The 24,158-nt window shown below is 39.4% G+C and overlaps 1 protein-coding gene across 1 annotated transcript in view; it reads left to right on the top strand.

Moving 5' to 3' along the window:
• Window positions 1-7,747, top strand: part of bcam (basal cell adhesion molecule (Lutheran blood group)) — a 101,851-nt gene extending 94,104 nt beyond the window's left edge. Inside the window, exons 14-16 of the mRNA XM_062990991.1 lie at window positions 3,556-3,697; window positions 5,501-5,600; window positions 5,707-7,747. Coding sequence (XP_062847061.1) covers window positions 3,556-3,697; window positions 5,501-5,600; window positions 5,707-5,709 — 245 coding nt within the window. The 3' untranslated portion in view covers window positions 5,710-7,747. The remainder of the gene's footprint in view (window positions 1-3,555; window positions 3,698-5,500; window positions 5,601-5,706) is intronic.
• Window positions 7,748-24,158: the final 16,411 nt, after the last annotated feature.

A 24,158-nucleotide genomic window follows, 5' to 3' on the forward strand; every position in this document is an offset into this window, starting at 1 on the left:
TTCCTCTCTCATGACAGGTGCAATTACGACCTCTGCTGGCGGATTGATGGCGCCTGCACAGAGATGAGAAAAGAGTGCTCTCAGGGTGTGTCTCTCCATACACAGTGCTGAGCTGCACTGCACTCATCAAAGTGTAGGTGAAAAGATGCATACGGCATGCTGCCCACGTGTCGGAGGGGGCGTGGGTTAGCTTCGTTCTCCTCAAACAGAGCAGGGATCGGCATTGGTGGAGAGGAAGCATGATGCAATCGGGCAATTGGACACGCTAAAAAGGGAGAAAAAGGGGAGAAAATGCATAAAGAAAATAAAAAAGTAATAAAAAAAGAATTGTTCAAACCACCATCTAGCGGGCATAATTGGCAGTGTCTGCAGCAGGCACGGTTCTGCTAGGGAGGGATAACCGGACTATGTGGCTGGGCTGTGTAAAGGACCCTGATTGGCAGATAGAGAGGTGCCTGTGCAGAGTGCATAGGTGAAAAAGGGTTTCGCAAAGGGCTGTGCATGGGTCGTGAGCAGCAATATACCCACCTCACTGCAATTAGGGATCCCTCAGCAGCGGAAGACAAATTGACCCCTACGAAACTTTATGAAGCGCCTTTACCTTGATTGCTTTTTGTTGTGTAAAGTCTTCCTGGCTAGTAGCAACATAAAACAAGGTGCAATTTACACAACAATGTTATTTTTCATTGACCTAAAAATAGTTTTTAATGTAACCTTTATCTTACGTTCAAACCCCACATTGCCCTGTGTTCTCACCAGAAGTGTCATCATTACCTGTGGGTGCTTGGGTGCCGATGCCAAGCAAAAAAAATCTAATATCATGGCAGTATAGCATACTGGCTATTAGGGATGTAACGATACACTCTACACACGATTTGATACATGATACTGGGTTCACGATATTATTTTTTTCCCGATTTCTTAAGTTTCTCTTAAAAAAATAAATAAAATACTGTATTTGTGCTTTTATTTATTTTTATTATAAATATATTTTATTTATCTAAATAATGAATGCCCTTTTATTTCTGACATATGTACAAAACTATGCAAAACAATGATGCACATTTCCCTTCTTGTGTAAAAAAAACTGAAATTAAATTTTAAAACAAATCCCACATTCAATAAATAAAAGAATAATACAAATAAAGAAAGTATCCTCACATAGATAAATTTGGCTGGAAAATTCCGAACCTGGCAACCCTGTAGCGCCAGTGCCTTCTGCTGTTTAAAGTGAATATCAATTCATTATACACATGATCCGATTTGAATCGGTACACATGTGAATCGATGTCTTGTGGTGCATCGTTACATCCCTACTGGCTAGCTATCTACAGAGTGTATAAAAAAAATTTTTTATCAAAAAATCTGATTTCTTCTCACCCAGTTTTTACCACAAATAAGATTTTAGCTAAAAATAAAAATCCTGGAGGGAAATCACTTACCTATAAAGTTTATTCTTGCATAGTGCATCACTGTGCCGGAGGGATGTAACGATTCACCACAATACAGTTAATAACCGATTCAAAAATTCCACGATTCAAATTGATTTCACATGTAAAATGAATCGATATTCACTTTGACATCAACAAGGCAAGGTGTATAGCACCAGTGTCTTTTGCTGTTTACTGGCGCTGTACGCCTGGTTGCCAAATTCGGGGTTTATCAGCCAAATTGGGCTTAATTCAAAATTGTTTTGCATAGTTTGTACCTACCTCAGAAATAAAAGGGCATTCATTATTTAGATAAATAAAAGATAAACACAAATACAGTATTTTCTTTTCTTTTTTAAGAGAAATAATAAAAGGAAACTGTCATAATTTGTCATCAATTTCAGTTTTTTAAAAATCGGTAAAAAATCGTATCGTGAACCCAGTATCGTGAATCGCATCGCATCGTGGGTAGAGTGTATCGTTACATCCCTACTGTGCAGTGAACATGACAAGAAAATAGCGCTCCTAAAACCATTATCTAGGAACCGATAATGGAGATAATGTGTGTATCGCTCTGCTTGATTTTCAATTCCTATCGCCACATCGCCTCTATCGCCACATCGCCTCTTTCCTAATTTGCATAAAGTTATGAAGTGTCTCTGACTTTTGCATCGCTAATGTTCACTCTGCCTCCTGCTGCCAGAAATCATCAGCTCTAATTGAAAACAAATGACAGCGGTCGCATTGTTTCGCTGCTGGTCTGAACGTAGGGTTACATGTATAATTTTATGAAGTGACAAATATGCATCCGAATCTAATAATTTGTTTTAAACATATATTTTTGGTTTATTAACTCGTACTTGTTCATATTGAAAAATTGTACAAAATGAAAAGGTATTATGTGTGTAAATGTAGAAAGGATATACAGACTGAAAGTACACTGAGCAGCCATAACATTAAAACCACCTCCATGTTTCTACACTATGTTCATTTTATCAGCTTCACTTACCATATAGAAGCACTTTGTAGTTCTACAATTACTGACTGTAGTCCATCTGTGTCTCTACAAACCTTTTTACCTGCTTTCACCCTTCTCTTTAATGGTCAGGACTCCCACAGGACCACCACAGAGCAGGCATTATTCAGGTGGTGGATCATTCTCAGCACTGCAGTGACACTGACATGGTGGTGGTGTGTTAGTTTGTGTTGTGCTGGTATGAGTGGATCAGTTTTTAAATACCGTGTCCATTCACTGTCCACTCTATTAGACACTCCTACCTAGTTGGTCCACCTTGTAGATCTAAAGTCAGAGACGTTCGCTTATCTACTGCTGCTGTTTGAGTTGGTCATCTTCTAGACCTTCATCAGTGGTCACAGGACGCTGCCCACAGGGAGCTGTTGGCTAGATATATTTTTGGTTGGTGGACTATTCTTAGTCCAGCAGTGACAGTGTCTTATCCACTCATACCAGCACAACACACACTAACACACCACCACCATGTCAGTGTCACTGCAGTGCTGATAATGACCCACCACCCAAATAATACTTACTCTGTAGTGGTCCTGGGAGAGTCCTGATCATTGAAGAACAGCATGAAAGGGGGCTAACAAGCATGCAGAGAAACAGATGGACTACAGTCAGTAATTGTAGAACTACAAAGTGCTTCTATATGGTAAGTAGAGCTGATAAAATGGACAATGTGTTTAGAAACAGAGAGGTGGTTTTAATGTTATGGCTGGTGGGTGAGTATAAATAGCTTTCTGATTAGGAGAACGTGCAGCCCTTACATGTGAGTTTACACGACACATGATGCATAAAACATAAAGCAGCCCTAACTCACATGAGACTTGTTGTCTGCCTTGCCATTGTTATATCAAAGAAGCAATGCTTCCTTGTTCTTAATTTCCTTCCCACCCTTTCTACCACACCCAACCTCTCTGAACTCTTTTACACTCTCCTTAAATGTAATGTTCTTCACATTTTTGTTATTTATCATTATCAAACATTCTCTTTTTCTTACTATTTTATTTTGTAAGTGTCAATTCAATTTTATGTGCCCCTATTTGCATAACTCTCTCTCACTTGCCTCATATTTTCCTGTCTTCTTTCTCTCTTTGTTTACAGCTGAATCTCAGCAGGGTGGCTCCAGTACTGTGGTAATAGCCGTGGTGGTGTGCGTGCTACTGCTGGTGTTGCTTGTAGCTGCTCTCTATTTTCTTAGCAAGACGGGCAAGATGTCCTGTGGCAAGAAAGGCAAGAAAGAAGTGTGAGTACTCTGGACCTTCATAACACACTACACGGCCTAAAGTATGTATGTGGACACTTGACCATTAGCTTGTTGAATTCCATAAACTGTAAGCGTTTCAATAAAGTTGGACCCCACTGTCTGGCTATAGCAGACTCCACTCTTCTGGGAGTGATATTGTTTAATTGGAATTCAATTATTTAGTCATAATTTGAATGCCTGATTGATATTCCAATTCATCACAGGGGTGTTCAAGTTCAAAGGGGTTAAGGTCAAAAATTGGTTTACTTTGGTGGCCTTTTATTTCGGTCCATATAGTGTATTAATAATAGACCAAATTAGGATTTTGTGAACAAAGTGTGTACACGTTTAGGTTTTACAATGAAAAGCCACTTACATAAGGAAAATGAAAAAACTTTTTGTCTGTGACTGAATGATTGAAATATTAATCTCCTCTCCTCAGGACTTACTAAAAGCTATTTTAGAAAGGCCACATAGTTTTACTGAGCCATTCTCTCAGCACTATAAACAGATTTTAATATAAAAACAATCCCCTACTTCTAAAATTAGATGTTCATGGGAAAATAAGATGGGATTTGCGTTGCAAGACACACTGAGGGGAAGTGTGTAAAGGAATGTTTGGATTTAACCTCTTGTGCTTGTTTGGTTGTTGCCTTTTCCAAATCTGACACTGAAATAAACCTTATTTGCTTGGCTTGGTTGTGTCTGTAACTAGGATTTTAGAATATGTTTAGGTATGTTTTGCCCATTAATTGCTTTGTATTTGTAACAGTTATAGGAGTCGTATAGGAGCACTTTGTAGTTCTGTAGCTCTGCATGCTTTTTAGCCCCCTTTCATGCTGTTCTTTGATGGTCAGGACCACCACAGAGTAGGTATTATTTAGGTGGTGGATCATTCTCAGCACTGCAGTGACACTGACATGGTGGTGGTGTGTTAGTGTGTGTTGTGCTGGCATGAGTGGATCAGACACAGCAATGCTGATTGAGTTTTTAAACACCTCATTGTCACTGCTGGACTGATAATAGTCCACCAGCCAAAATTATCCAGCCAATAGCGCCCCATGGGCAGCGTTATGTGACCACTGATGAAGGTCTAGAAGATGACCAACTCAAACAGCAGCAATAGATGAGCGATCGTCTCTGACTTTACATCTACAAGGTGGACCAACTAGGTAGGAGTGTCTAATAGAGTGGACAGTGAGTGGACACGGTATTTAAAAACTCATACCAGCACAACACACACTAACACACCACCACCATGTTAGTGTCACTGCAGTGCTGAGAATGATCCACCACCTAAATAATACCTACCCTGTGGTGATCATGTGGGGGTCCTGACCATTGAAGAACAGGGTGAAAGCAGGCTAAAAAGATATGTAGAGAAATAGATGGACTACAGTCAGTAATTGTAGAACTACAAAGTGCTTCTATATGGTAAGTGGAGCTGATAAAATGGACAGTGAGTGTAGAAACAAGGAGGTGGTTTTAATGTTAATGACCTGTTTGCATATAAGTGGGATGAAATGAGAACGGAATGGGATGTTCAACAAGCTATTGGTCCGCCACACATACTTTTGATAGTATACTTTTAATAATATAATGTGTGTGGTTACAAAAGTCTGTGGACATGTGACCATGTTGCCACCCCGTTTGCGACTAAGCCTCTAGTCTTCCGGAAATGAATTGAATCTTTATATCCATTGAGTGAAATCCTAAATGATGTCAATACTGTTATATGGTTACTTATAATATAGGTGGATTTTCAATCAAGTTTTTGTATTTAGTCCTTTTTTTTGTATGCAGTACATCTCCGAAGGGCAACGACGACATTGTGGTGGAGATGAAATCTGACGAAAAGTCCTATGAGGAGTCAGGACTGCTCAATAAACGCCATGTAGAGAAGGTAAGGTGAAAGTTTAGCCTCCTGGCATAAAAGAGGCAAACTGCTTCGGGGTTGTCGTGGTGACATAACTTATGACTTGTCTTTGTTTTCTTTGTTCTTCCATTAGTGAAAGTAAGGAAGAAGAATCTGCTAGAAGAAATTGAAGCGTGACTGAGGTGTTTTTTTTTCTTTTTCTTTTTGAGAAAGGCACCAACGTAAAGGAGAAGAGAAGACATTTTTTAAGCTGTAAATTTTGTTAAGGGCGGGATTGTTGGAAGGTTGGTTTTTGGAATTGGGGTTTTTCATACAAGGGGTGGGATTAGTGACGATGGGTTTGAACAATAGGGACTGTATAATGGAAAGTGTTTTTTTTTTTCTTTTTTATGGGCATAGGGTAAATGTTCAGACATTATTTTAGTCAGACCACTGATTATAACTGTGTAAAGAAGTCAGTATCGGCAATTTAATCCAGTACCAGACACTGTACCAAATGCCAGAATCCAATGCATTGTCAATTACTAAATCACTGTACTGTTGGATTCTTGCTTAATGGCATGAATGAAACCATTTACAGCTGAAGTCAAAAGTTGGCATACACTTGTTGGGTCTTAAGCACTCAAATGCCTGCAGTTGCCCTGAATAAATGCATTTACTGAATCCTATAAATGTAAATATATACATCCAGCAACCTGACTGTATCTGCTGCCCTTATAAATACAGCTAGTTTGAATGCACCCTTTAAAGTGTACTGTTTAACAAATTGTGAGAGTGGGAATTTCCCTTGAATGGACAGATAAAATCTATAAACCATCAAAATTCAGACCATCTACAAATTAGAACGAAGGAGGGACTGTATACAGTCGAGCAAGCTTTACATCACGTTTACAGCCTGTTGTGTAAGTAGAATGCCACTGCTTCTGTATTTTGTAATGCATTGTTAATATAACTAGCAAAAAAATTCAACTGAATTTAAGGTGTACACCTTGAGGCCTTTGATAATGTAAAGCTTGCTTGACTGTGGGTAGTTTCAACCAGATTTCAGCAGTTTCTATTGCATTGCAGTCCTTTTTTGTAGTTCTTTGGAGTTCTAGCATAAGATGACAGTTTATACTTTTTAAAAGTGTAATGGCCTTCAACAAACATGCCCTATTTTTTAAAGGCAAAGGAATAAACGTATAAAAGACTCAAACTTGTGGGTTCTAGTCATACAAACATTTGCAGAAACCATCAATTTCAGTGCAGAGGTCAAACACTCTAGCCCAGTGGTCCCCAACCACCGGGCCGCACAGAAAGAATAAATAATTAGAGTTCGGGTGTTACTGTCTCGAATCACCACTAGGTGGGAGCAGCATCTCGTTGCTTCGAAAAAAGCTTAGGATTAACACTGATATTCCATTCTATAGTTATTCTATTTAAAATCCTCCCGTCCCTGCTGGTACGTGAAATTATATCTTATATGAAACCGGTGCTGCAAAAAAAAGGTTGGGGACCCTTGCTCTAACCATACTCGAGCTCCCGAGTTTATATCCTAGCTGTGCTATTGACTGGACAGGTGCCTGTACAGACACATGATTACCTGTGTATCTGTATCTGCTGCAGCTGGTCAAGGCGCCTATACAGTTCTTTGCATGTGAGACTCCGTCCCTTGGCTGGTGAAAAGAAGCGATTCAAGTGGGTACATGACCACATTGACACTCCTATATCTGGAGTGTGAGTGGTGACAGCAATGAGAAAGATAGGCTCTAATTGGACATGACTGCATTGTTTAAAAATAATAAATCAAAGTATAAAAAGTAATCCCGAGACTACCATGGCATTCATGACTCTCACAAGTGTATGTAAACTTTTGATTTGAAATTGTGCCATCTATCTAACCCAATTTAACCGATTCCTCTGATTGTTTCTAAACACTGTGCTCAAAGTGGCATAATCATAGCCATGACTGGTAGAGATGCCATGACTGTGAACCTGCATGCTACTGAAAATAATGTCTCATCCTTCCCTGTGTTGTGTATATATATAGACATATTGTTGTACTACATGATTTCTCTGTTTTCAGCACTGCACACATTTGAAAGTTTGAGAAAACCAAATGCTTGCTTGGAAGGTAATATGTGGAGGATTGTTCAAATACAAAATACAACCGAATGCTCAAACGGTTAACTAAATCGCTGATTGTTTATTCTGGGATGAACCAGCATAGCTGTTCTAGTTTTATCTGTGGATTTACAGACAGGTAACAAATAAAGTGAAAAAGACCTACCACCTATAAATACATGGTAAAACAAGTAAACAAACAGTGCAACAAATCTAAAGCCTTGATTAAAAGAGCTTTATACGTACAGTAATTGTGCTATACTTTACACTAGAGGAGGGCTAAAAAGTTGTCAGAAGTGAAAATGCTTTCGGATTGATCTAACATCCTACCTAGCTTTGTAGTAGTCTTAGTCTTTAAGCAGTCACAGTTGACCTTAAAACAAATGTTGGCCAGTGCCCCAAGAGAATGGTTTAGCTATAAACGCTAGACCCCTGCTAACACGGATTGAATCACTTGTCCCCTAAGAGTCCACTGCTCTTTCTAAATAAATACAAATATACACCGATCAGCCATAACATTAAAACCACCTCCTTGTTTCTACACTCACTGTCCATTTCATCAGCTCCACTTACCATATAGAAGCACTTTGTAGTTCTAAAATTACTGACTGTAGTCAGTCTGTTTCTCTACATACTTTTTTAGCCTGCTTTCACCCTGTTCTTCAATGGCCAGAACCCCAACAGGACCACTACAGAGCAGGTATTATTTAGGTGGTGGATCATTCTCAGCACTGCAGTGACACTGACATGGTGGTGGTGTGTTAGTGTGTGTTGTGCTGGTGTTTTTAAATACCGTGTCCACTCACTGTCCACTCTAATAGACACTCCTACCTAGTTGGTCCACCTTGTAGATGTAAAATCAGAGACAGTCACTCAGCTATTGCTGCTGTTTGAGTTGGTCATCTTCTAGACCTTCATCAGTGGTCACAGGACGCTGCCCACAGGGTGCTGTTGGCTGGATATATTTTTGGTTGGTGGACTATTTTCAGTCCAGCAATGACAGTGAGGTTTTAAAAACTCCATCAGCATTACTGTGTCTGATCCACTCATACCAGCACAACACTCATTAACAGACCACCACCGTGTCAGTGTCACTGCAGTGCTGAGAATGATCCACCACCCAAATAATACCTACTCTGTAGTGGTCCTGTGGGGGTCCTGACCATTGAAGGACAGCATGAAAGGGGGCTAACAAAGCATGCAGAGAAACAGATGGACTACAGTCACTACAAAGTGCTTCTATATGGTAAGTGGAGCTGATAAAATGGACAGTGAGTGTTAATGTTATGGTTGATCGGTGTAAATAGATACAGAGATGTTAGACCGATGTCTTCCTGCCCTCTACCACACACATCAAAGCACCGATTAAAAACGAATTGAAAAATAGTGTTTTTATGCCTTTAGTACAGCTCCAGACAATTCTAGAATTTATCACATAGAGGAATTTGACATTAAAGCAGATCTGGTGGCTTATGTTGGCACAACACATTCCTAAATGATGTTGATGTTTTTGCTACATCCGTCACCTGTCTGTACACATCTCAGTGCAGCCTGGTCTTGTATGAGGAATTCAGTCACAGTCATGTAAAAGGCTGTGAAAATACAGAGCACAGTTGTCTCTTTAATGGGATAATTTGACTTAAAGCTGGTAATTATATGAGCTATAATTCCTGTACGCTGTGTTCACGACTGCTGGGAACTTAGGATTTTCAGACTTTTGGCTTCCAGGTCCATACACCTATTCAACAAAACATACAAAACTGTAGAGTAGTTTAATAGCAGTCTGGTATTGCTGACTGTAGTCCATCTGTTTCTCTACATACTTTCTTAGCCTGCTTTCACCCTGTTCTTTAATGGTCAGACACTACAGAGCAGGTATTATTTGGGTGGTGGATCATTCTCCGCACTGCAGTGACACTGACATGGTGGTGGTGTGTTAGTGTGTGTTGTGCTGGTATGAGTGGATCAGACACAGCAGCACTGCTGGAGTTTTTAAATATCGTGTCCACCGACTGTCCACTCTATTAGACACTCCTACCTAGTTGGTCCACCTTGTAGATGTAAAGTCAGAGACGATCGCTCGTCGTTTGCTGCTGTTTGAGTTGGTCATCTTCTAAACCTTCATCAGTGGTCACAGGGCGCCGTTGGTTTGATATGTTTGGTTGGTGGACTATTCTCAGTCCAGCAGTGACAGTGAGGTGTTTAAAAACTCCAGCAGCACTGCTGTGTCTGATCCACTCCTACCAGCACAACACACACTAACACACCACCACCATGTCAGTGTCACTGCAGTGCTGAGAATGATCCACCACCCAAATAATACCTACTCTGTAGTGGTCCTCTGGGGGTCCTGATCATTGAAGAACAGCATGAAAGGGGGCTAACAAAGCATGCAGAGAAACAGATGGACTACAGTCAGTCATTGTAGAACTACAAAGTGCTTCTATATGGTAAGTGGTGATGATAACATGGACAAAGTGTGTAGATCGGTGTAGATGCTACAAGAAAGAAGGCATTTACCCCAAGAGGCAGTTTAAATTGGTGAATTTTATTTGAAAGTGAGGAGCAATTAGGAATTGCTAATTCATTTATTGGCATGCATTAGGAACAGAAAATGAACAGCTACAAAAAAAGTCTGTTTTGGTTTTAAATTAGGGTTTCCTTTTTAGTCATGAACACAGCATTAGTCCCAGAATTTTACCATTTAGATTGACTCATTAGATTTACATTTCTAATGTGGCAGCGGTTTCCAAAGGGCATTCATTATTGTATTTATCATTTAATACCTTCTTCTGCTTTACTAGTATTTATTTTCTTTTTTTAAACCAAATGTCGAAATGCTTTTTGTCCAAACATATTAGAAAGCTTGTTTTAGATATGTGTTTTTTTATTTTTTATTAAATTGAACTGAATGTTTGGCTTCTATCACTGCTATTACACTCATTTAACCACTTGTCACACGTCAGTGATGTTCTAATGTGATTATCTACTGCATGTAACACACACCAATACACCATACACACACACTGCTTTTTCCCTAAAGGCATTTTAGCATACTATAAAAACATTCTAGATACACTCACTGGTATTGCACGTTAATAGTAATTACATAAGGCTGGAGATGGAGGGGTTTACACTATACATAGTGCTTACCTACTCATATTTGTGTTTCCATCAGCTACACATATGCTGAATGTAGGACTATAAGGATCTTCATTTATTGTTTCTCAAAGTAAGTACACTATATTGCCAAATGTATTCGCTCGTCTGCCTTCACACGCATATGAACTTGAGTGACGTCCTATTCTTAATTCATAGGGTTTAATATGTTGTCAGCCCACCCTTTGCAGCTATAACAGCTTCAACTCTTCTGGGAAGGCTTTACACAAGGTTTAGGGGTGTGTTAATGGGAATTTTTGACCATTCTTCCAGAAGCGCATTTGTGAGGTCAGACATTGATGTTGGACGAGAAGGCCTGGCTTACAGTCTCCGCTCTAATTCATCCCAAAGGTGTTCTATCGGGTTATGCAGTCAGACTCGTCCATCGGATTGTCAGACGGAAAAGCGTGATTCGTCACTCCAGAGAACACATCTCCACTGCTCTAGAGTCCAGTGGCGGCGTGCTTTACACCACTGCATCCGACGCTTTGCATTGCGCTTGGTGATGTAAGGCTTGGATGCAGCTGCTCGGCCATGGAAACCCATTCCATGAAGCTCTCTACGCACTGTTCTTCAGCTAATCTGAAGGCCACATGAAGTTTGGAGGTCTGTAGCGATTAAATCTGCAGAAAGTTGGCGACCTCTGCGCATCCGCTGACCCCGCTGTCATTTTACATGGCTACCACTTCGTGGCTGAGTTGCTGTCATTCCCAATCGCTTCCACTTTGTTATAATACCACTGACAGTTATCTGTGGAATATTTAGTAGCGAGGAAATTTCACGACTGGACTTGTTGCACAGGTGGCATCCTATCATGGTACCATGATGGAATTCACTGAGCTCCTGAGAGCGACCCGTTCATTCACAAATGTGTGTAGAATCAGTCTGCATGCCTAGGTGCTTGGTTTTATACACCTGTGGCCATGGAAGTGATTGGAACACCTGAATTCAATGATTTGGATGGGTGAGTGAATACTTTTGGCAATATAGTGTAGGTAACAAAATGACAGTGGAAATCTTAAGGTTCAGTTAGGGTTGACATATGTTCACGCAACCCATTCTTTTGCATATGGTACAATTAAAACCCATTCTTTCATGATAAGAAAATGTTCTCTGTATTCTTAAAAAAAAAAAAAAAAAAATACTGAATTGTGGCTCTTATTTTTATGTCTCTTCCACTGGTCTTGCAAGTCAGGTTTATATATCTTGTTGACTCTTGTGACTGCTTTTTCAATCCAAATGTATTGTATTGTATATTTTGTGAAATTAGTTGTGAGCTTTGTAGCCTGTTTTTTTTTCTATTTTTGTGCACCTGTCTAGAATTTATACTTACAAAAAAATAAACAAAATCCAACTTTACCTGTGTTATGTCTGTCTCTCTTTTTACAGCTTTTAGAACTTCTAAATTTCTAGGATTGTGTTCAGCTACATTTGTAGATTGTTGTAGACCTGCTACATGCAAATTAAAACAGAATTAAATTAATTAAAGGTTTAAAAGATTATTTTACAATGGCTGAGTCCAGGACACAGTTGTCCAGTGAGTATACAAAGTGAATAGAGATAGAACGTAATTGGGATTATTTCTTTAGAAAATAAACAATGCTGGTTCCTCACGAAGACACAGCTGATAGAACTTCCTTTCCTAATATTGTGCTGGCTTCAAAGTCAAATAAATCCTACAAAACGTTTTCCTTATATAGCGTATTTGGTGCAAGATAAGGCAGTGTGATGCTTTGGGCAATGTTCTGCTGGGAAACCTTGGGTCCTGCCAAGGAATGGTTTGAGGAGCACAACAACGAGTTTGAGGTGTTGACTTGGCCTCCAAATCCCCCAGATCTTAATCCAATCAAGCATCTGTGGGATGTGCTGGACAAACAAGTCTGATCCATGGAGGCCCCACCTTAAAACTTACAGGAGTTAAAGGATCTGCTGCTAACATCTTGGTGCCAGATACCACAGCACACCTTCAGGGGTCTAGTGAAGTCCATGCCTCGATGGGTCAGGGCTGTTTTGGCAGCAAAAGGGGTGATTTGTGAGTTCAATGTGACCATATTAATAGGGCTTTTTTGAGTGCTTTGTTTAGATCTCAGAGAGGCAGATCAGGTCAAGAATTCCACAGAGAGCCACTTCTAAGCCCAGGAACCACGTCAACCACCAGACTGTAGGAAAGGAGGATTACCTTAAATTCTTATCCAGTCCTTCTCATTTAATATCAGTGATAGGGACTCATAACCTTGTTTGACTAAATGGAGAACCAAATATGGAGAACTCTATACAGGCATAACATTTAAACCACCTCCTTGTTTCTACTCTCACTGTCCATTTTATCAGCTCCACTTACCATATAGAAGCACTTTGTAGTTCTGCAATTACTGACTGTAGTCCATCTATTTCTCTACATACTTTTTTAACCTGCTTTCACCCTGTTCTTCAATGGTCAGGACCCCCAGGACCAGTAATTGTAGAACTACAAAGTGTTTCTATATGGTAAGTGGAGCTGATTAAATGGACAGTGAGTGTAGAAACAAGGAGGTGGTTTTAATGTTATGGCTGATCAGTGTATATCTGCCTATGGTTTTGCAATGGTATGTCCAACAAGCTCATGGTCAAGTGTCCACATACTTTTGACCATATAGTGCAGTTTTGTCAGCGTTTACAAATAGATTTCCTAATTGCTGACTCTTTCAGACCTTTAATGAGATTCTTTTTGATGAGTTTGCCTCTGCTTCTTTTCTGCCAGCTGTGTTTTTACTGTTCCTGACCTGCCAAGTACCCATTAAGATATTAAAATACCTCCTACTGAAAGAGGGTGATTTGTGGGCAGGAGGGAGAGAGGAGACAGGCAGGAGTGGTAGGAAGATGGGAGGAGGGCTGATTAGAAGAAAGAACTTAATAAGTACTCCCCGAAAAAAAGAAAAATGGTTAAACTGAATAAATGAAATGTAGGAATAAATCCTTGAAAGTAGGAAATGAATCATATAATGAAATTCCTAGAATATCTGAATCTAAATAATACATACAAACTTCTTTTTGAAGCAATAAATACACTAACAATTTACAACACAGTCCTTGCATCAATACCAGCAATGGGATATACACCAATCAGGCATAACATTAAAACCACCTCCTTGTTTCTACACTCACTGTCTATTTTATCAGCTCCACTTACCGTATAGAAGCACTTTGTAGTTCTACAATTACTGACTGCAGTCCATCTGTTTCTCTGCATGCTTTGGTAACCCCCTTTCATGCTGTTCTTCAATGGTCAGGACCCCCACAGAGCAGGTATTATTTGGGTGGTGGATAATTCTCAGCACTGCAGTGACACTGACATGGTGGTGGTGTGTTAGTGTGTGTTGTGCTGGTATGAGTGGATCAGACACAGCAGCACTGCTTTAGTTTTTAAACACCTCACTGTCACTGCTGGACTGAGAATAGTCCACCAACCAAAAATATCCAGCCAACAGCGCCCCGTGGGTAGCGTCCTGTCACCACTGATGAAGGCCTAGAAGATGACCAACTTAAACAGCAGCAATAGATGAGCGATCGTCTCTGACTTTACATCTACAAGGTGGACCAACTAGGTAGGAGTGTCTAATAGAGTGGACACGGTGTTTAAAAACTCCAGCAGTGCTGCTGTGTCTAATCCACTCATACCAGCACAACACACACTAACACACCACCACCATGTCAGTGTCACTGCAGTGCTGAGAATGATCCACCACCTAAATAATACCTGCTCTGTGGGGGTATGATACCATGATGATACCATGTCCAAAAAAGCACGTCAGCAAGAAGTGAGCAATCAAAGAAAAGAAAAGAATCTGGGTGAAGGAGTGGATTGGGCTACGTGGCCAGCAGGGATTGTCTGTTCTGCAGAGAAAGTTTGAGGTAAGTAACCTATATATTTTTTGCAATGCAGCGTGGGTATTATGGTTTGGCGTGGAAGGTCACAAATACTGTAAAGCTTGTGTATGCTGATGTATTCTGATAGAAACCATATTATGCCCTTGTCCACATTGTCCCATATCTTGCGTTCTCATTGGCTTTAGTTGGACACCGCACTCACTGCCAGTCACAACCTGATTGCAACAACTTTCGCACTACAGGATTCTGACTCACAGACAGGTCTAGATATTTAACATGCTAGATATTTTTCTTGAGTCTGCAAGCGATCGCCGAGCTGCTTGGATCAATTAAACCGTCACTCAATAATAGCTGGTATAACCACATGGGTGAGGGATTACTTTGGCAAACCTTTGTCAAGCACTACAATACAGAGTTACATGCACAAATGCCACTTCAAACTTTACTGTGCAAAAAAGAAGCCTTATGTTAACCATGTCCAGAAGCGCAGTCGACTTCTCTGGGCTTGGAGGCATCTAGGATGGACCATCACACAGTGCAAATGTGTATTGTGGTCAGATGAATCAGCGTTCCAGGTATTTTTTGGAAAAAATTTACGCGGTGTGCTCCAGACCTAAGACGAAAAGGACCATCCAGACTGTTATCAGCAACAAGTCCAAAAGCCAGGGTCTGTCATGGTATGGGGCTGTGTCAGTGCCCTTGGCAAAGGTCATTTACACTTCTGTGATGGCAGCATTAATTCAGAAAAGTACATTGAGATCTTAGAGCAACATATGCTGCCTTCAAGACGTCATCTTTTCCAGGGACGTCCATGCATTTTTCAACTAGACAATGCAAAACCACATGCTGCACACATTACAAAGGCATGACTGTGGAAGAAGAGGGTACGAGTACTGAACTGGCCTGCCTGCAGTCCTGACCTGTCCCCAATAGAGAATGTGTGGAGAACTTTGAAACAAAAAATGTGACAACGACCCCGTACTGTTGCACATCTTAAGACGTGTTTGCAGGAAGAATGGGACAAAATAAAAGCTGAAACACTAAATCACTTGGTCTCCTCGGTGCCAAAATGTCTTTTAAGTGTGGTGAAAAGAAATGACAACATTACAAAGTGGTAAATGCTTTACTGTCGCAACTTTTTTTGAAATGTGTTGCAGGCCTGAAATGCAGGAATGGATGTTTATTAATAAATGAAATGAAGTTGACCAGATAAAACATGAAATATCTCAGGTTCATCCTGTCTGCAATCAAATAAAAGTCAAAGTAAATGTAAGAAACTCTGTGTTTTTTATTATTTGCATTTTTCATGCTGTCCCAACTTTTTCTGATTTGGGGTGGTACTTTTTTTTTTTGCTTATATTAATGAACAAGAACAAACTTGTAAATGCAACGTGTGTAAATCTGAACAATTATGTACAATCAAATTATACGAAATAAAAGAAAAAGTGGATCAATACTTGTCTCCTGACTGTATTTACTTATTAAATAGTCAACTCACACTTAAATGCGCTCACATAAGCAGTGACCTTGCCTTAACCTGTCTGATGTTTAATTTATGGCTGTAATAAAAGCGCGCACACATTGTAGCTCTTTAATCTAATTAAAACTTCCATCAGTCTCAGCAAAGTGCCAGCACTTACCTAATGATTTACCTAACTGCCCACATTTGCTTGAATGAAAAGACACACAGGAATGATGCAGGAATTAAGCAAAAATACCACAAAACCTACAACCCCAAATCAAAAAAAGTTGGGACAGCATTAAAAATGCAAATAATAAAAAACACAGAGTTTCTTACATCTACTTTGATTTTTATTTGATTGCAGACAGGATGAACCTGAGATATTTCGAGTTTTGTCTGGTCAACTTCATTTCATTTGTTAATAAACATCCATTCCTGTATTTCAGGCCTGCAACACATTTCAAAAAAAGTTGGGACAGTAAAGCATTTACCACTTTGTAATGTTGCTATTCCTTTTCACCACACTTAAAAGACGTTTTGGCCCCGAATAGACCAAGTGATTTAGTGTTTCAGCTTTTATTTTGTCCCATTCTTCCTGCAAACACGTCTTAAGATGTGCAACAGTACGGGGTCGTCGTTGTCACATTTTTCCTTTCAAAATTCTCTATTGGGGACAGGTCAGGACTGCAGGCAGGCCAGTCCAGTACCCGTACCCTCTTCTTCTGCAGCCATGCCTTTGTAATGTGTGCTGCATGTGGTTTTATATTGTCTTGTTGAAAAATTCATGGACGTCTTTGGAAAAGATGACGTCTTGAAGGCAGCACATGTTGCTCTAAGATCTCAATGTACTTTTCTGCATTAATGCTGCCATCACAGAAGTGTAAATTACCTTTGCCAAGGGATCAGCACTATTCCTCAGGCGGCGCCATCAATTAGCCAGCAGAGGTCGTAATTGTACCAGTTATGAGGAGCCCTGGTCTGGCTTATTCCACCCTGTGAACAACAGCCAATCGTTGTTCATGTAGCCGCCCAGTCCAGCCGGATGGCAGAGCTGAGATTCGATACCATGTATTCGAAATCCCAGCTCTGGTGCTCTAGTGTATTTTACCGCTGCGCCACATGCTTAATATTCTAATAATCATTCCTAGGTTTTAAAATGGGACATTCAACAAGCTTATGGTCAGGCTTAAACTTTTGCCAGTAGTTTATTAAGTGTATATTAAATAACAAAAACAAAAATGGTTTAATACTTGTTTCTGTTTTACCCATGATAAGTCTTGATTTTTCTTGTTTTTTATTTTATTTATTTATTTGCTTTGGATTTTAATACATGTTGAGTGATCAATGACTGTATTGATGTTAATCCATCCTGCTGGTTTCAGCATGAAACCTGATCATGGTACATTTACATTTTCAGCATTCAGCAGACACCTTTATCCAAAGCGAATTACAGTATACAGTCCAAGCAATTCAGTGTTAAGTACCTTAATGCTCAGTGTAACCTGGCAGGTGGGGTTTGAACCAGCAACCAGACAGGAGCTAACAGACAAACCAAAATCACTAGCGAAGGCGAACCGGCATGACAGAGTGCAATTCAAATAGTCTCCAATGTAGAGTCCCAAGCTCCCTTCTTAAATAACATGCACTTGTTACCTCAGATGAGGTGCAGCTGGGGCGTGGCACTTGTTTGTTTGTGGAAACAGGGCGGCACGGTGGCTTAGTGGGTAGCGCTGTCGCCTCACAACAAGAAGGTCCTGGGTTCGATCCCCAGGTGGGTCCTTTCTGTGCGGAGTTTGCATGTTCTCCCCGTGGGTTTCCTCCGGGTGCTCCGGTTTCCTCCCACAGTCCAAAAACATGCCACCAGGCTAATTGGAAACACTGAAATGTCCTATAGATACCTAGCCACTAGATGCACAAAGCAGTGCATTGTAGTGCCCAAGCTCGGATAAAATAGGGAGGGTTGTGTCAGGAAGGGCATCGGGCGTAAAAATTGTGCCAAATCGGGGCGGATCGTGATCCGCCGAGAGCCGACCCCGCAACCGAGCGGGACAAAGGCCAAGGAAAAGAAGAAGAAGTTTGTTTGTGGAAACAATGGCCGTTGAAATCTCTATGTCACAAAAAGAGGACCAGCAACCTTCTGCTTACTAGTCCAGTACCTTAACTGCTAGGCTGCAACTGCCTAACTGTATAGTAGTGACTGTATGTTATTGGCTTTTTTTGTTCCTGCCCATTCTGCATCTACACTCTTCAATGCCAATTCTATACTTCTGTGTTTTTCATACACTTGGACATTTTATCAGGTACACTCACTGTGCATTTTATTATGAAGACCATGCATGGGCAAGTTTAAGAGCTACACCTACTACATAGATGCATTTTGTGTGTATACAGTTACTGCCTGTAGTGCATCTGTTGGTCTGTACACTATGTCACCCCCTTTAGCCTGTCCATTAATGGACTCCCACTGACAAGATATTATTTGGATGATGAGTCATTTTCAGCGCTGCAATAACATTGACATGGTAATGACAGGCCGCTGTGTATCCGGTGTGGCAGAGTTGCTGGAGGGCTTTAACTAAAAAAACAGAAAGGCAAAAGCACACTGTGTTTAGAAAGTGTCCAGAGATAAAAGACTGTACCAGAGTTGTACTAGAACAACACGCACTTCCATGCCATTACCATGTTAGTGTCACTAGTACTGAGAATCATCTTGCTCCAGAATAATATCTGCTGAGTGAAGGTGCTATGGGTGGCCCTTTCTAATAATGAAAGGTGCCTTTCATTATTTTCCTTTAAGTGCTTGGTTAGCATACATGTACTTTATAGCTTTACAATGTAATGATTGCCCCTCCTCGATCTAGTAATGAAAATGGACCACCATACAACCACTGCTGACCAGATACTGAGGACTATTCTCAGCAACATGGTACCAAAAATGGTAACAAAACCTTTAATAGTATGGAAACCCATTCCCACCCTTTTCATGTAAACAGAAACAAGACAAAACAAGGCATAAACAGTAACAGACAGACGTGAGCTAACAGACAGACAGGAGCTAACAGACAAACCAAAATCATAATGAAAAATCAAAAGATGAGGTGCAGCTGGGGATAATTAGAAGGAGACCAATCATAAAAGGGGTGTTGGCTTGAGACAAAGAGTGCTCCCGGAGAGAGGGGCGTGGCACTTAAACTCATGAAGAAGAACATGCAAACTCTGCACAGAATGGACCCGGACCATCCTGCCTGGGGGTCGAACCCAGGACCTTCTTGCTGTGAGGCGACAGTGCTACCCACCAAGCCACTGTGCTTTACTACTGAACTTAAATGTAAGTCTCTGTGTTCATATATTTGATATTTATTATGTTCAACACTTACTGGAACACAAATTTACACCTAACAGAAATGGTATATAAAAAAATCATCCATTGTTATGGCAAAAAGCTGGTTAAATACATAGTTTGACAATTTAGGTGTGAAGAAACTCCAGTGGCTTGATAAGATGTCAAAAGCTCCTTTTTTAAATAACATGTGCTTGTCACCGCAGATGAGGTGCAGCTGGGGCTAATTAGATCATAAAAGGGCTCCCGGAGACAGGGGTGTGGCACCTAAACTCCAGGAGCCTAGACAGGCTGGATATGTGACACTTGTTTGTGGAAACAATGACCGTTAAAGTCTCTGTGCCAGAAAAAGAGGACCATCCATACTGTTATCAGTGAAAGATGCTAAAGCCAATATCTGTCATAATATTGGGGTGCATCAATGCCCACAGCATGGATGACTTGAATTTCTGTGAGGAAAGCTTTGACACAGAGGTGTATACTTGTATCTTAGAGAGACATGTGGCCACCAAAGTGATGTCTCTTCCAAGAAGGTTTATGGTTATTCTAGCAAGACAATGCCAGTCTTCCTTCGAATGATTGTTTGTATAGATGATCTTGGGATCTGAAATTATTTCAAGTGATGCGTCTGACTATCTGTATACAAACTCAGACATACTCAAGCTTGCTAAGGAAGCTATTTCTACTGTTTCTAACAGTGTTGCCAACTCCTCAGTAAGGAAAGTAGCTATTGGCTGTCCTAAAAGTCGCTAGAAGTCGCTAAATGACGTCATTGCCTAATTTGCATATGATCCATTTGCATGTAATTGACGCTGTAGAAGAGGAATAACATCGTGGGAAAGACAAAAAGTGGGTTAAAAAACACCCTAAATATGTTTAGAACTACAAATGAACATTCTTCTGTTAATTCGTGGTTTGTTTTTGTTTTTTAAGAAAATACTGAGCTACTCTGGGCAGGGTTGCCAGATTGCGACAGTAATTTTCAGCCAAAATGCATGAAAAAACGCCCAAAACACAGGATAAGCAGATGGTGTTTAGCATTTCACAAATAATAAACCAGTTAAACCATCATGACCTACAAATTAATATCTTAAAATGTACAGATCAGTAATTATACATTATAAAGGAAAAAATTTTTTGACTTGCATGTCTTTAAAGTAGCCTGCCAAGTTTGTAAAATGCATTATTTGTTAGGACACACAACCCTTTGCATGTAAATAAAAATAAACTTGCAAGCAATGAAAGTTCAACCTCTCGTACATATGAGACTTGCTTACCTTCATATTCAACTCAAATCACTTGTCTAACATATGAATCAGTGTATTGATGGGCGTGGCAACAGTGTCTTGGACTGGAAAGAATAACCTGTCAATCAAACTTTTGACAACGGGTTGGATGTGGTGGGAGAAGGTAGGGAGAAGGGAGACCTATTTATATTCCACCTGCTTTAGCAATAGCTTTTTTTATTTATATTTTAAGCTGCCAAAATAATTACAAACCAGCCCAAATTTTGTCCACCTGCCAAAGTGTGTTTTTCCCTGCCAATTTCCAACAAAATCCGCTCATTTTGGTGGAAACCCACCCAATCTGGCAACACTGACTGTGATACTGACCGCCCGTGCTTGAGGACAGTAACTGCAGAACAATGTGTGTTTTCACGTTCGAGTCTCCAAAAGTCTCCAATAACACCAGAAAAAGTCGCTAGATTTGTCGCTAGTCGCTTTTTTGAAAAAAAGTCGCTAGAGGGGTCTGAAAAGTCGCTAAATATAGCGACAAAGTCGGCAACACCGGTTTCTAAGAGCAAGAGTTGCTAGAGTCCCCTAGTTTCAACAAGACAAATAAAGATATATACAGGTCTAAAGCTAAAAAACAATGCCCCAGGCATGATCACTATCTTAGTCTTTAGGGGCATTTAGGTGCATTCAGGCAGTAGCGTGTAGAGTTTGAGTCAGAATAGACTTGTTTTTCTTCTTTATCTGATCTAGCTCAGACAGTCTGACTTGCCACTGGTAGACTCTGCTGTGTCTTGGTTAGGAATGCTGTCTGAACTGTGATTCAATTGCTTTGGTGTATTTCTTTTCTATAGAGGTGTAACTGAAGCAAACCCCAAACTATAAATTCATTCATTCATTTAATTTCCGTTTACATGGCATTCATATGCTAGTAAAATTGCCACTTTTTAAAACATTTGCCAGAAATACAACCCCAAATCAGAAAAAGTTGGAACAGTATGGAAAATTTATTTGATTGCAGACAGGATGAACCTGAGATATTTCATGTTTTATCTGCTCAACTTAATTTCATTTATTAATAAACATCCATTCCTGCATTTCAGGCCTGCAACACATTCCAAAAAATGAACGCCCGTGATCTTCGATCCCTCAGACGGCACTGCATCAAGAACCACCACTCAACAATAGCTGATATAACCACATGGGTGAGGGATTACTTTGGCAAACCTTTATCAAGCACTACAATACAGAGTTACATGCACAAATGCCACTTCAAACTTTACTGTGCAAAAAAGAAGCCTTATGTTAACCATGTCCAGAAGCGGCGCCGACTTCTCTAGGCTCGGAGGCATCTAGGATGGACCATCACACAATGGAAACGTGTATTGTGGTCAGATGAATCAGCATTCCAGGTCTTTTTTGGAAAAAATGGACACCGTGTGCTCCGGACCAAATACGAAAAGGACCATCCAGACTGTTATCAGCAACAAGTCCAAAAGCCAGGGTCTGCCATGGTTGAAACGAAAAATGCAACAACAATGACGACCCCATACTGTTGCACATCTTAAGACGTGTTTGCAGGAAGAATGGGACAAAATAAAAGCTGAAACACTAAATCACTTGGTCTCCTCGGTGCCAAAACGTCTTTTAAGTGTGGTGAAAAGGAATGGCAACATTACAAAGTGCTAAATGCTTTACTGTCCTAGCTTTTTTGGAATGCGTTGCAGGCCTGAAATGCAGGAATGGATGTTTATTAATAAATGAAATGAAATTGACCAGACAAAACATGAAATATCTCAGGTTCATCAGTCAAAGTAAATGTAAGAAACTCTGTGTTTTTTATTATTTGCATTTTCCATACTGTCCCAACTTTTTCTGAGTTGGGGTTGTAATAAAATACATTAATAAATCAGAATTTTGAATCATATGAATCAGAATTTTTGGGTACAAAATTGCATAGATGCAGAGTTGACATCCTGTGACATACACTCATACAATCAACTTCATTTTTCTTGTTTAGGGTCGTTCCCTGTTTGAAAACACTACCAAATCCAGTCTGAACTGAGTACTAGAAGAAATGATTTGAAAGAATGTTTTGAAATAACTTACATACCTGCCACCACATTTCTTATCATTTTTCAGATAAAAGGAAGGCTGATAGGCAGACGCTTGCACAGATTTTCTCAGGCCTTGGTCTGAGTCAGGCCTAAGCTGCTGGTAAAACAATATTCAGGGTCAAACAAGTTTACAAAGTACTGTATATTTAGAACTGGATGTAGTCATATGACTCTCTGGCACAAATTTCTGAAGCCTCAAATAGCTAATTAGCTAAACAGCACCATCACGCAATCAATGAACATATAATGATTTAACTTGCTCTTAAAGAATTATATCTGTTATAGTATTACCAGTAGAATAAACAAGGACTGAAACTTTTCTTTACTCTTTACATAAAGTTATACTGTGTATAGCAGTGGAAAATCCTCAGTTCTGATTGGCTGGTGTTCCTTATATTGAGGCATCTCTAAAAGTAGATCCAGTCATGTTTACATTTTCAGCATTTAAGAGACACTTTTATTCAAAGCGACTTACAGTACTGTGACAGTATATTGTCTTAGCTATTGAGGGTTAAGGGCCTTGCTCAGGGGCCCAACAGTGGAAACCTGGCAGTGGTGGGGCTTGAACCAGTGACCTATTGATTACTAGTCCAGTACCTTAACCACTAAGCTACAACTGCCCTGTTGTGAACTGTTGAATCACAGTTCTAAATCAATGCACCAAACTAAATATTACATTGTTTACTACTACTACTATTATTATTATTATTGTTGTTATTATTATTATCTTTATTACTACTACTATAATTATTGTTATTATTATTATTATTATCTTTACTACTACTACTATTATTATTATTGTTGTTATTATTATTATTATTATCTTTACTACTACTACTACTATTATTGTTATTGTTATTGTTATTATTATTATTATTATTAATATTATTATTATTATTATCTTTACTACTACTACTATTATTATTATTATTATTATTGTTATTATTATTATCTTTACTACTACTACTATTAGTATTATTGTTATTATCTATACTGCTACTATTATCATTATTATTGTTATTGTTATTATCTTTACTACTACTACTATTAGTTTTATTGTTATTATTATTATTATCTTTACTACTACTATTATTATTATTATTATTATTGTTATTGTTATTATTATTATCTTTACTACTACTACTATTAGTATTATTGTTATTATTATTATTATTATCTTTACTACTACTACTATTATTATTATTATTATTGTTATTATTATCTTTACTACTACTACTATCAGCATTATTGTTATTATTATTATTATTATCTTTACTACTACTACTATTATTGCTATTATTATTA

The sequence above is a fragment of the Trichomycterus rosablanca genome, chromosome 3, assembly GCF_030014385.1.
Source record: "Trichomycterus rosablanca isolate fTriRos1 chromosome 3, fTriRos1.hap1, whole genome shotgun sequence".
NCBI classification, from domain to species: Eukaryota; Metazoa; Chordata; class Actinopteri; order Siluriformes; family Trichomycteridae; genus Trichomycterus; species Trichomycterus rosablanca.